This window comes from Pocillopora damicornis, chromosome 10 (assembly GCF_964200805.1).
Source record: "Pocillopora damicornis chromosome 10, jaPocDami1.2, whole genome shotgun sequence".
NCBI classification, from domain to species: Eukaryota; Metazoa; Cnidaria; class Anthozoa; order Scleractinia; family Pocilloporidae; genus Pocillopora; species Pocillopora damicornis.
Genome location: NC_142679.1, coordinates 6,830,208 through 6,842,903, shown reverse-complemented (window position 1 = coordinate 6,842,903; position 12,696 = coordinate 6,830,208). Strand labels below are relative to the sequence as shown.

General features: G+C 34.5%; 1 protein-coding gene across 2 annotated transcripts in view; it reads left to right on the top strand.

Moving 5' to 3' along the window:
• Positions 1-766: 766 nt before the first annotated feature.
• LOC113670337 (protein lin-9 homolog) overlaps positions 767-12,696 on the top strand; it is a 17,224-nt gene continuing 5,294 nt past the window's right edge. Inside the window, exons 1-21 of one of the 2 annotated variants that reach the window (XM_089183725.1) lie at positions 767-853; positions 1,422-1,536; positions 2,420-2,452; positions 3,574-3,617; positions 4,425-4,502; positions 4,782-4,810; positions 5,230-5,254; positions 5,420-5,458; positions 6,337-6,425; positions 6,512-6,575; positions 7,242-7,303; positions 7,690-7,771; positions 7,910-7,985; positions 8,605-8,700; positions 9,354-9,391; positions 9,722-9,816; positions 10,478-10,517; positions 10,622-10,656; positions 11,305-11,342; positions 12,438-12,481; positions 12,608-12,688. In XM_089183725.1, the coding sequence (XP_089039851.1) occupies positions 5,234-5,254; positions 5,420-5,458; positions 6,337-6,425; positions 6,512-6,575; positions 7,242-7,303; positions 7,690-7,771; positions 7,910-7,985; positions 8,605-8,700; positions 9,354-9,391; positions 9,722-9,816; positions 10,478-10,517; positions 10,622-10,656; positions 11,305-11,342; positions 12,438-12,481; positions 12,608-12,688 (900 nt within the window). In that variant the 5' untranslated portion in view covers positions 767-853; positions 1,422-1,536; positions 2,420-2,452; ... (2 more) ...; positions 4,782-4,810; positions 5,230-5,233. Of the gene's footprint in view, positions 854-1,421; positions 1,537-1,723; positions 1,790-2,419; positions 2,453-3,573; positions 3,618-4,424; positions 4,503-4,781; positions 4,811-5,229; positions 5,255-5,419; positions 5,459-6,336; positions 6,426-6,511; positions 6,576-7,241; positions 7,304-7,689; positions 7,772-7,909; positions 7,986-8,604; positions 8,701-9,353; positions 9,392-9,721; positions 9,817-10,477; positions 10,518-10,621; positions 10,657-11,304; positions 11,343-12,437; positions 12,482-12,607; positions 12,689-12,696 lie in introns of those variants that run through there. The other variant, XM_027186466.2, reaches the window with a different exon arrangement.

Sequence of the window (12,696 nt, the reverse complement as noted above, 5' to 3'; positions counted from 1 at the left end):
AAAGCTGAAAACGATGATAAAATTGAATAACAAACATTTCCTAAAGGGATCAGTCATACGAGACAAAACATAGTCAAAGGATTAATTTGCATGGTAGGAGGTAAAATGGCTATTTATACAGCTTAAATAATGAACCGTTTGAATGACCAAAAATAACTGAAGACCTCTGGGAACTCATTTTATATTTACAAACCTCTGACTTCCTGAATAGGTTTGAAATCGTCTTTTAGAGGGGACAAGACCTTGGAACATTACTAGAGTTTACTATGAAATGATGGAATTATAGAGGAAAGCCGATTCGTACGGTGAACTGCCCACGGCAGAATTTCAGATTTAATAATTTTTGTCTTCGGGATTTTTATTTATTTTTTTAACAAAAATATATCACCGAAATTACATTTCGTGACAAGATCAGAAGAAGCAAAAGGAAGTCTCTTTTTTTTCTTTGACATCAAGAGCATGAATAAAAGTTGGCAATCAAATGATAGTTACCATGACGACCGAGAGGAGGCGGGCACGTAAAACAGTGAATACTTGTTGGATCGACTTAATTTTTTGGGGAAGGGGGAATTTAACGGCGTCAGAATAATTGGTAAGAAAAATGAAAAAGACCACAAAGCCGGGAAAAACTGTTTGCATTGACAACTGCACAGAAAAAGAGTATTGTCGAAAATGCTTTTAAGCCTCTTCAAAAAAAAAAAAAAAAAAAAAAAAAATTAAAATGAAAACAATTAAACTTAGTGGTTTGTTCCTCACACGTCACGTATCTGCGCAAGAGGCAAGACATTAGCGGGGTATTTTCCTCAGGCTAGTATGAATGTGACTGAACCGCCCTTTAAAGATCAAAAACAAGGTAATTGTTTTGAATTTCAAACAATTGAAGATATTTCGTATTACCGGAAACCTTTAAGACTGTCGAGAACGTTTGATAGAATAAGTCGTTGACATGCATTTAGTATTTAGGCTTTCCTTGGGTTATATCAGTGACTAACTTTTCTTGAGATAAGATTTTGGCCAGTACGTTGACCGAAAAAATTTACCATGACCTCGTTGCAAGATCGAGACGTTTATAAAACCTTTTTCCTTCAGAATGAATAAAGCATGAGACTGAAAAACTATGAAGCGTAAGTTTACATAAGCCTGTAAGTGGAGCTTGTGTGAGGTCCTTAAACGTCTCGCCATCCTCTCCTTGAGCTGAAGCATTGTCCTGAGTGAAAGACAGATCCAAAATTAGACTATTTCGATTTTTGAGACAGGCTTAGAGAGTATCGGAAATTAAATATGTGTCATTGTCTTCTTTCTAGAGAGCATCACGCAACACGGTATTACTGATAACTGACACCTGATACGTGTTCAGAGTTAGCTGACTAATGATTTAGTTAATGAATCTCTTGAACTGATTTACAGATAATTTTTTTCAGAGATAAACCAAGCGAATCTTAGATCAAGATATCTAGGACCAGTTTATTTGCGACGTAACACCGAAGGTCAATGAGTCTTAAAATGACTCGAAGGCACCAATTTGTGATCTTTGAGGTACCGAACGGTAAAATGAAGACAAAACAACGTTTAAAGCCACGTTATAGTAACTAATATTAGAAAGTGTTTTGATTTTGACCTTTCCAAAGTGAAGAAAAAATAGCACTGCCTTTAATTTCCTTCTAATATTGTAAGTGATAAAAAAAAAAAAAAAAAAAAAAAAAAGCAATAGAAAACTCCCAAAATGCCTTGTGGGTGTATGCTTTGAAAAAGAGCGCGTCGCCCACGGGAAACAAAATGGCGGAAGAAGGTACAGTGATCTAGTATTTGTATTTTGCGTTTATTACGTCTGTGTTTGGTATCTTTGATAAATAAAACGTAATTTTATAACTAATTAAACGGAATATGTGCTCTAAAACCTTGGAATTGTTTAGTGCTTACGGATATTCCATTGCCATGCGAGTATGAGTTGGTTCCATGCACTTGATCGAATCTGCCCAGTTACATCAAATATGCAGCGAAGAAGCTACAAATTTAGATTATACGTAGAATCAAAGTAAAAATCTACATACGTGTGACATCTTGAAATAATCGAATCATGTAGAGACTAAATTCTATTACCTGCGAACAAGAATTAAACTCTTTTCATGGGAAAATAAGGAAGAATTTGATCAGATCCGTTCAGCGTCAAAGTGGTCAGAGAACTAGAGAATAGTGCGAACGGGGAATGATCGCAGAGAAAATATTTGCATCGCAGAAATGTGATTTTGTTTTATTCCATGAAAAGAAAACTTCTCTTCTCTTCTCGTTTAATTCTTAAAATTATTTCAGCATTATATTGCAATTGTCTTACCAGCTGAAAGGAGAATTTTTCCCCAAGAAAGAAGGTCGTTTATATTGCAACGAATATTTCTTTATCTGTGTGTTTTTTTGATTTTAGAGACATCTGCAGAAGCCTTGGTGAGCCTACGAGGTAATGACTCCAATAGATATCATGAAACTAGAATATTAATCTGCATTGCTTTACCCTTTGAACTGTAAGAGTGACTAGTATCAAATTTCTCCTCACAAGATAACCTCTGAATTACACATTAAGGTCACAAGAATAAAGAAAATGATCACCAACTGATTAAAAATAGCTCTTGATTGTTAAACAAATTCTCTTTGTCAGCACCTTATGAAATGCACCTTAAGAAATGTACTTTAAGAACAGTGCGGAGAATATACACACTGATGCAAGTGTGTAATCAGTTAAAATAGATAAATGAATGAAAAATTAATTGGTATTTGTGTTTTTCCTGATTGATATTTTTCTGTTTGTTTGAAATCAATTATTTTGTTTCTCTGTAGCTGGCATGTTGGCGTATTGTCTGATTTTTAGAAGTTTTCTTCTATAACATTTCATCTGTTTGATTGTGTTATGCTGGTTAACCATTTCATCTCTAAGAGTGACCAAAATTATTAAAGTTATTTCTCCTGTCACTATTTGCATTTAATTTCTGTTTAGGGAATGTAGTCTGATCTACTGCCAAATTCTCTATAGTTAACATAGTAAGAAAAGTATTGTAGATATATATATATATATATAGGAAGTCTGCAAGTCGATTTTTGTGTGGAACAGTGCTCAATACGTTGAAGCAGAGCAGAATAAATATTATGAGAGGAAAAAATGACGTAACTACATATCCTGACAAGCCTGTTTCGTGAATCGCTTCACTCTTCAGGGAGTGAAGCGATTCACGAAACAGGCTTGTCGGGATATGTAGTTGCGTCATTTTTTCCTCTCATAATATTTTATATATATATATATATATATATATATATATATATATATATATATATATATATATATATATATAGTGAGAAGAATTGACTTTGAGATCTTGGTTGTGAAAAGGTTTATTCTCCAGCAAAATGTAAGCCTTAGGGTACTTTTTTAGTCAGAGACAATGTTTACAATAATTATTGTGTTATTCTATTTTCTGTTCTTTTATTTTTAACTCTATGGGTACTTTTTCATTTTAATGATATCTTACTTTACACAGAATTGAAAATTTTTGTAAAAGAAGACTGACAGAATGTTTTTTTGTGCAGGTATTGGATCTCCATTCAGCTCACCGGCAAAACGTAGCACTCTGGTGTGTACTCTTAATGTGTATTTAGTTTGAAAACTACACATGCATTGTTCTTATTGAATTTTATAATTACGTAGGGTTTTGTTTTTAGTTTTACAGCTGTTGGTGAGAACTGATTGGTGATTTTCTTTCGTCAAAGCTTTCATAATGACAAGAAAATGTCTATTTTTTGCAAGCTTAGCCATAACTGCTTATTGCCTTAACCCTTTAACTCCCAGTTCAAATTTGTCATTCTCCTTACTGTCAACCATATAATTCTTATAATATTAGTTCAGAGAATTTAGTGTTGGATCAACTAATTATCCCCAAATTGATATCTTTCTTTATTCTCATCACTTATCTGGTTGATATTGTATTGATATCGTAAGGAGAAATTCTGTCTTGGTCACTCATGGGAGTTAAAGGGTTAACTTAAAGGAGATATTGTAGATGTACATTGGCTGCTTGTAGCCTGAACTGAATGCACAGATGCATCATAACTTTAATTATTTATTTGGATAGATTAACCTTCCAAATGTTACACTTGCAAGTGCAGTTCTATTTAAAATATCATGATGGTACTGTAATTGCAAAGTTGTCTTTTGATTTAAGTTGATAGCATAATTTCAATGTAAATTTTTAAAACAAAGTAAATGGATGTAACATCAACCTGACAGCATGAGTCATGCTTAAACATGTCTTTAAAAAGTACATGTATGAGGGGTTTGATTCTATTATTGTCAGGAAGTTTTAAAACTTTTTAGGTATGTGTTCAACTTCTCTCTTGTCAATAAACCTCAATGATTATCATTAATTCTTTTACCTTCATAGCCACGGTCCAAGAAAAGAACTCGACAGACTGATGATAGTGTAGAAGATTCTGACTTAGACAGAGGCACAGATGAAGGGGTAATTCAGAACCTTTGTGACAAATTGTCCCAGTGATTTTAGTGTTTTCTAACTAACAAATAGATTTCATGTTGCTGAGTCTGTTTCAGTAACGGATCACAGATAACATCAAAATGTGGTAAGAACAAAAAAAGTGGCACATGAAGTGCAGCCACTGACGTTGTTACATATTCTTACAGATGTAGTGTGTTAGTAACAGGATACACTATACTTAATTTTCTGCATTTTCTTTAGTATGTTATCTTTCTGGACTTTCTAACTTTCAGATTTTTTTTTCAGGAATACTCACTTTCCTCCCCAAGAACTAGGTTTGTTTATGTTTCTTAATAGTTCCCTATATCTGGTTGAAATTGGATTGAAGAAACCTTAGTTATAACTGAAGACAGGAAGAGATTTAATATATGATAGTTTGTGTTTGCTATTTTCTGGGAAAGTACTCCTTTGGAGGGGAAAAGCACCACTTTGGACCACCAAAGGGGAGTGGTGGGAAAAAGCTCTTCTCTGGACCACCAAAAGGGAGCAGGAGGGGGGGTGGGAGGGGAGGGAGAAGGGAGAAAGCACTCCTCTGGACCCCACCTAGCAGGGGCAAGGAGGAGGGACAAGAGTCTTTGTAAAATCCAGCTGTCCTCCTGCTTTAAGCATCAATAAAACCCCTGCTTGTTGTGTTGGAATAATTGTTTCTACTTTGAACTAACTTATTTACTGGAGAATGTCTGCTTTCTTACAGGAGAATGACAAAAGCAGCTTCTCTGGTAAGTAATTATGTGTACATGTCTTTTTTGAGTATATGATCAAAATTTTTCCTATAATAACAAAACAATAAGCATTTAGGATAATGTCTAGAACTATCGGAAATTTTAAATGTTTCAATGCGCAGTGTATGATATGTCATAGTTGCCCTATTTTTGATTGTTTAGTTATTTGGCAATGGAAGTACAGACAAGAAGCTTGCCAAGGTACGATTAACATAGTTTTGTAAAGTTATTGATTTTAAGTTCTAAGGCAACAAAACAGAGGAGAAAGTGTGATCAACACTTTGCCTTGATGTTAAGAATGTATTTGAAAATCTTTGTCTCTGCAATGGAAAGTGGCATAAGTACTAAATAATTTCAATTTATGCACTCTTATAACAACAGAGTGGAACTGAGCAAATTACTGTAGTCAGCAACTTGTGGTTTGCTGGTTTTGGCCTGACCTTTTGGCGATGCATTAATTTATTATTGCTTTTTTTGGCTTGTTTTTTGTTTCCTTTTGAAGATTGGCTTGTTCAAACTCCTGCCCCTTGCCACACACTTGCAGAATTGTTTATTAAATAATTCTGTGTGTGGTCAATGATTGTTGTAGAATTTAGCAAAGTCATGTATTAGTCTTAGGTGCCACTATGTTTTTCACTTGTAAGCATCATTCTAAAATGTGAAAATTTTCTTTTGAGCTATTTGCTCATGAAAGCAAACTCGTTGCCTTTTAACTCCTTCTTATTTAAAATTAAAATGTGTGTATTTTGCTGGTTTAACCCTTTAACTCCCATGACCTAATTGCCAATTCTCCCTTCCAGCTACTAAATATTTCCCTTGAAATTAGTTACGAGAATTTGGTGTTAGATCAAGATAACAACTTCTACCTGATAAGTTTGAGTATTCTCATAACCTTTTTGTTGGATACTGTATGGATATTATAGAGAGAAGTTAGTTGTTAATCACCTCAGGAAATTAAAGGGTTAAATTCCCCACCCCCAATGCCAGGAAAACAGTCAAATGCCTTTGAATTGGCAGAAGGGGGGGATGTTGAAGCTTCAAATTGATTGATGTATAATGTTGTGAATTGGTATCTCCAGGCTTCCTTTGCCAAGTTGCAGAACCTTTTGAAGTTACCCAAAGCAGCAAGATGGTGTTATTTTGAATGGTTCTACTCCAGCTTAGACAGGTAATGGATCGAAGCACTTATATTTGAAACTTTATTAATTTTTAAAAATCATCAAATGTATGACTTTGATTTTGTTTTTATTCTAGAGTGTTATTTCAAGGTGACAATGACTTCGATGTTTGCCTGAGGGAATCATTTCCAAATTTAAAGGTAGATGCTGTCAGCATGAATGTTCCTTTTATATTTGTTGCTTATCCAGACACTTTGTCTTGTGCTTTTATGTCTTTACCAGTCTTCTGTTTAAAGTTTATTGCAATCCATGAAAATGTTGCTTGCAAAGATCACAAATTAGCAAACAACTTGCAGATATGTCTAAGTTTTGCAGTGGTTGTTTCCTTGTAGTTCAGGTCTGTAACTGAATGCCAGGCGCCATAGATATGAAATTTTCATTAAAATGTTCTTGCTGGCCAATACTTTTAAAAGTTGGTCTTTGATAATAGTTAATCTTGGTTGGCCAGGAAGAATTTTAGGTTTAAGAAATGTAGTTCATGTCCTAAAATTCACACCTACATATTAACAGTTTAACTCCCAAGAAGTGATTGTTACTTCTTCTTTCTACCTGCTACACATTACCTTGAAAATTGATGACGAGAATTTAGTTTCAGATCCAGATAAAAACTTCTACCTGATAGGTTTCAGTATTCTCATTACCTGTTTGGTGGATTATGTGTGGATATTATAGAGAGAAGTTACATTTGAATCACATATGGGAGTTAAAGGGTTAAGTCTAAAACAGGAATGGTGAAGAAAAATATAAAAGATTTTGTGCTACTTTGTGGTAAGATGCCATCATTAGTGACTTTGTTTTGTTGATAGACTCGCAAATTACGTCGTGTTGAGTGGAGGGAAGTTAGAAGACTAATGGGTAAACCAAGGAGGTTAGTGAATGGTGAAGTCTGGAATTCCTGTAAAGTTTTCAATCCTTTCACAAAACTGATTACCATTTATTTTGGGTTTTTTTTTGTTCATTTATTGTAAGGCAGAATCTGAGATAATTTTTATGATATTGTATGAGATAGGGGCATAGCCAGGATTATTCAAAGGGGGGTTACACTGTGTCAAACAGAAGGTACTCTTCAGATTGTCATGTTGACCTCCATGCCATGTTTTACTCAAAGTGACAAAAAATGCCTACAAAAGGGGGGGAGGGGTTACTGACACCCCCTCCCTTCCCCCCTCCCCAATCCAGGACCACTGCTAGCTACACTCTTGTTAGATGCCAACTATGGTGATTAAAAGTTGTTTCATTGGTTATACACTCTAGATGTTCTCCAGCGTTTTTCTTGGAAGAGCGGCAAGCCTTGGAAGAGAAGAGACGAAAGATTCGCATGCTTCAGCAAAAGAAGGCCAGTCTTCAGTTTTTTTTCATTCTAGACTGTTTAGTATCTTTTTAGACTATTTCTTTCGTGGTTCTTTTTTACTTGTTATGTACAGTAAGTTTTTAGTGATGTCAAAAACATTTTTATCTTAATGTTTATCAACAGGTTACTGAACTTAGCAGGTTCAAGGATTTACCCGATGAGGTTCCATTACCTTTGGTTATTGGGACCAAGGTTACAGGTTGGTTTTTAGATCATTATGAGCATACACTTAGGGGGGCTGCCCAACCCTTCAGCCTTTTTATGTATTTTCTCCAAAGGTTGAACTTTGAATCCTCATTTGCCATTTTGTGTTAATATTCATGAATCCCTCGGTGAAAGCAAACAAGCGATGAGAATAGAGAAAATATCAGTTAGAGGATTATAAGTTGATCCAATACCAAATTCTCCAAACTAACATCACAAGAACTGTATGGCAGACATTAAGGAGAATTACCAATGAGATCCTGGGAGTTAAAAGGTTAAGGGTAGGTGGGTATATATGGCAACAAGGAATGAAATTGCAAGGATTACCAGGCCAGTTTGTTTTCTCAATTTTCACCTCTACTTGTAGCCTCATATAATATTAAGACTGTCACGCGATTCCAAAATGTTTCTATGTAGTCCACTTCCTGTTAGTAAGGTAGCTTGTGTTTCTAGGGACCATTCTTTCTGTCCTTAACCCAGCTTTAGAGATTGTAGAATTCTGTACTACTTTGCAGAATTTTCAGCCAAATTACGAAATTGAAATTTTAATGATCAAACCACTGATAACCACTTCTGAAGTAAAAGGGTCACTTTTAATCTTCCTTTCACTCTAGCTCGCCTGCGTGGGCCTCATGATGGCCTTTTTACCGGTCAGATAGATGCAGTTGATACTGTGAACTGCTCTTACAGAGTTACTTTTGATCGCCCAGGTTTGTATCCAGAGCCTGTTAAATGTAGCAGTTGTATGAAGTTTTATGTTTCACATTTTTATGGTGTTACATCGTCTATGCAGTTATAAAATTCATGTACGTGTAAATAATACTGATGATGATAATAACAACAATAATGATATTGATAATTATTAGTATATACCACAGGAGTGAATAGTGCTTTTCACGCATGCTGACTGGCTAGTGTGAAAATGAAAAGTAAGAACTATTCACCTCCAAGCAACTGATGAGACAAAATTGCATGTCAAGAGTTTATTTTCCAACAATTTTTAGTACAGTAACTGTATATTGAAAGAAATAAACTAATCATTTGATATCTGTATGCTTTATACTAAAACAATTATTTACCTCAGTCTCATTGAAAGTGGTGGATTTATACCTTGCTGCTTCATAGCTCGGTAAACATCCACCACTTTTCACCTCCACTTTGGTGAATAATTGTTAATTGTTATAATAATGATAAGTTTTCATGCGAAAAAGAGTAACTTTTATTAGGGGCCAGTTGAATGTGCAATATAGTAAAGCACAACAAAAGCTTGAAATAGTTTTGTAATAAAATTTCAACTTGTAGTGGTCAATATTTCTAATAGCTTTATTGCATTTTTTCTAAGTTGCATTATTTATTCCTGCAGGCCTTGGAACACATTCAGTTCTTGATCTTGAAGTCTTGGTACGTAATTGTCTTTTCTTCTTCTTTTCTTACCCTGACAGAACTTTTTTTCTGTTTGAATTAAAATGAATAATAATAATAATAAAAAAGGTGTAATGAAGCTTGTTAATACTGATCAGTGAATGTGAAAGTGATCTTAATAAAAACCAAGTGGGAGCTGGTCATTATGTTGGTTCTGAGTAATCCCTTGAAGTGATGAATAAGACTGTGAATATCTGAAAATCATAAATGTGAACTGGGGAGAAAGAAGGGAAGATTGCTTTCATATTCACTTCTTTTTCTGCAATTTCATTTATTCACTGTCTTCATACTGATCAATGCTGTTTTCAGAGTGAAGAGCCACATGACACCATGCCCATATCATCATTTCTTCAAAAAGAAAGGCCAAGAACAGCAGCATTCACTCCTGCGTATACACCACCAAGGTAATACAAGCTTCTTAATCCATTAACTCCCAAGACTTGATTGTCAATTCTCCCATCCAGCTACTACACATTTCCTTGTAAATTGATTAAAAGAATTTTGGTTTTCTATATAATCAAGGTTATAAATTGGAGGGCTCAGAGCAAGAACGATCCCTTGATTTTTCGGCCATTTTTGAAAGTGTCCACATGCCAAAATTCAACTACTTCTGAACACTTTCAAAAATGGCCGAAAAATCAAGGGATCGTTCTTGCTCTGAGCCCTCCAATTGTACCTGATAAGTTTGAGTATTCTCACTACCTGTTTGCTGAATAATGTATGGAAACTATAGGAAGAAGTTACATAGTAATCGCTTCTGGGAGTTAACCCTGTAATTCCCAAGATTTTGATTTTAATTCTCTCTCTAGCTGTCACACATTTCCTTGTAAATTAGTTATGAGAATTTGGTGTTAGATCTAGATGACAACTTCTACCTGATAAGTTTGAGTATTCTCATAACCTGTTTGCTGGATAATGTGAGGATATTATAAAGAGAAGTTTCATGTTAGTCACTTGTGGGAGCTGAAGGGTTAAAGAGTTAATCCATTGGTATCACACTTTCATTTGTAAAATTTGGCCTTTTCATGATTTTTATAATGCTGATGGAATCTTGGTTCCTTCTAGGCTTCTTCCTGCTGGTAGTGACTTGAATAGCCCAAATATGGTAAGAAAATTACCAGCATTGTCTTAAATTGAATTCAAGATGCCAAGGTTTCACCAGATACTTTTAGTAAATTTTACTTTTATATCTATCACATCTTTCCACAGGTTCATGATCCTCTTATAGGAGCATCACCTGGAAGGTAACAGTCATTTATCTCTCTGTTGCATCAATGTCATTTTGTTTTAAGTTTTCGATGTTGTTTAAAACCACCTTGAACTTGAAGGGGACTGCAAAATAGTTATGAAAAAAAAAAAAACACAAAACAGGCAATATTCAATGATCACAGAACAGGAATTGCCATGATTAAAGATGATAGAACTGGATTGATGGTGACAGACCTGTAAAATTAAGGTTAATTAAAGAGGGTAGAACTGGATTGATGGTGACAGACCTGTAAAATTAAGGTTAATTTTTATAAAACTGTGCAAACCAACAATGTTGCTCCTTAGAACTGTTGCCAATTTGAAATTTTCCAAGTCACACCTGCAGTGGTAATTAATAACTTCCAACAAGTACTTCAATTTTTCTTATGAGCAATAGGCCATTTCTGAGTTAAGAATTTCTCAATTGCAAAAGAAGCTACTGGTAAGAGCAAAACCCCTTTGTAAAGAAAAAGAAAAAAAATAGAATGAGTAGGAGTACTAAACAATCATGTTCACAGTAAGAGCATTGTACTTACCATCATTTTAAAACAGGTCTTGAGGATGTAGGAATTTTTTATACTTATGAATATTAAAAGTAAAACTGTGTTATGAAGAAGTTTAATATTGTTTCATTACTTTGTAAGGTTACGACTTCAAGATGCAATCTCTCAACAAGGACAAGGTAATTGAGAACAAATTGGATGGCAGTGCTTTTGGCAATGTTGCGCAATCTTCCATCGTCAAAGTGCTCTTACCTCCTTGATACTTAAACCTCTACACCCTAAAATTGTTATCAATATTCTCCATACTGTTCTCTATACATTTTGTAAGGTACCAACAAGGAAAGTTTGTTAATAACAATTAAGAGCTTGTTTAGTTGGTGATCATTTCCTTTATTCTTGTGACCTAAATGTGTGATTTGGGGGTAATAATGTAAGGTGAAATGAGATGTTAGTCACTCTTAGGGGCTTAATGGTTAAACATTAGAGGATATTTTTCCATTGTTTACATAGCCTGCTTGAACATGAGATAGGTTGGGAGAATCTGAGACAATTTTGTACACTTCAGACACTGTCAAGAGTTTCCATAGCTCTTGCCCATGTTTTTAGATGAGGCTGCTTTAAATAGCGAAAAAGTCCTTCACTGCTTTTATGAAATACCTCAGTCCGTAAAACACAAGTGAACCCTAAAGGTCACAACTGTGTTTATGGTCTCTGTTCTGAATACACACATGGACTAATGATGGTATGCTTTATCCCAGTTATTTAAAAAGGGATTTCATGTTCTCAGGCTTTTTTTATGAACTGAAAAAAGGATGTATAAATTCCAAACTTGTTTGGTTCATGTAAAGAGGTTTTAAGTCCTCAGAAGACTGGTGGTGTTAACCCTTCAACCCCTAAGAGTGACTGGTATCTAATTTCTCTTTAAAATATCAGCTCTGAATCAAACATTAAGGTTTTGAGAATAAGGGAAATGATGAACAACTAAAGAAACTCTTGACTGTTCAACAAATTCTCCTTTTCAGACCTTCTAGAAATGTATAGAGAACAGTATGGAGAATATGCATACTGATGTTAGGGTGTTAAGGGTTAAAAGAAACAGCTGTGATGATGATGATGAACATTCATTTTCTCCATATAATTTTTTTTCTCCATAGAAATGCGTCCTACACTAACTGATCTTTATTTTTTTTTTTTACTCACTTATAGTTAAAAGACATTTTTCATGAAAATTGAACTTAAGTCTAATATAATATTTTTGTATCATTTTTCTTAAGGTGGCACTCTTGGTGGTTTTCCAATCAGGTTTCTCATCCTTGTGGTATGTTTTTCATGATTCAGTGAAATATGCATGCTAACCAAACCTTGACACTTACTATGATGTATGTGAGCATTCAAAGATATTAATGTTTGTGAGATTTATTTTAGAGAGATTTTTGTCTTGTAGACAAGATTGTCAAAGATCTTACTTGTCAAGAAAGAATGCATTGAAAAGTTACGAGAAATGAACACTCAAGCTCAGAAGATGGTGAGAGT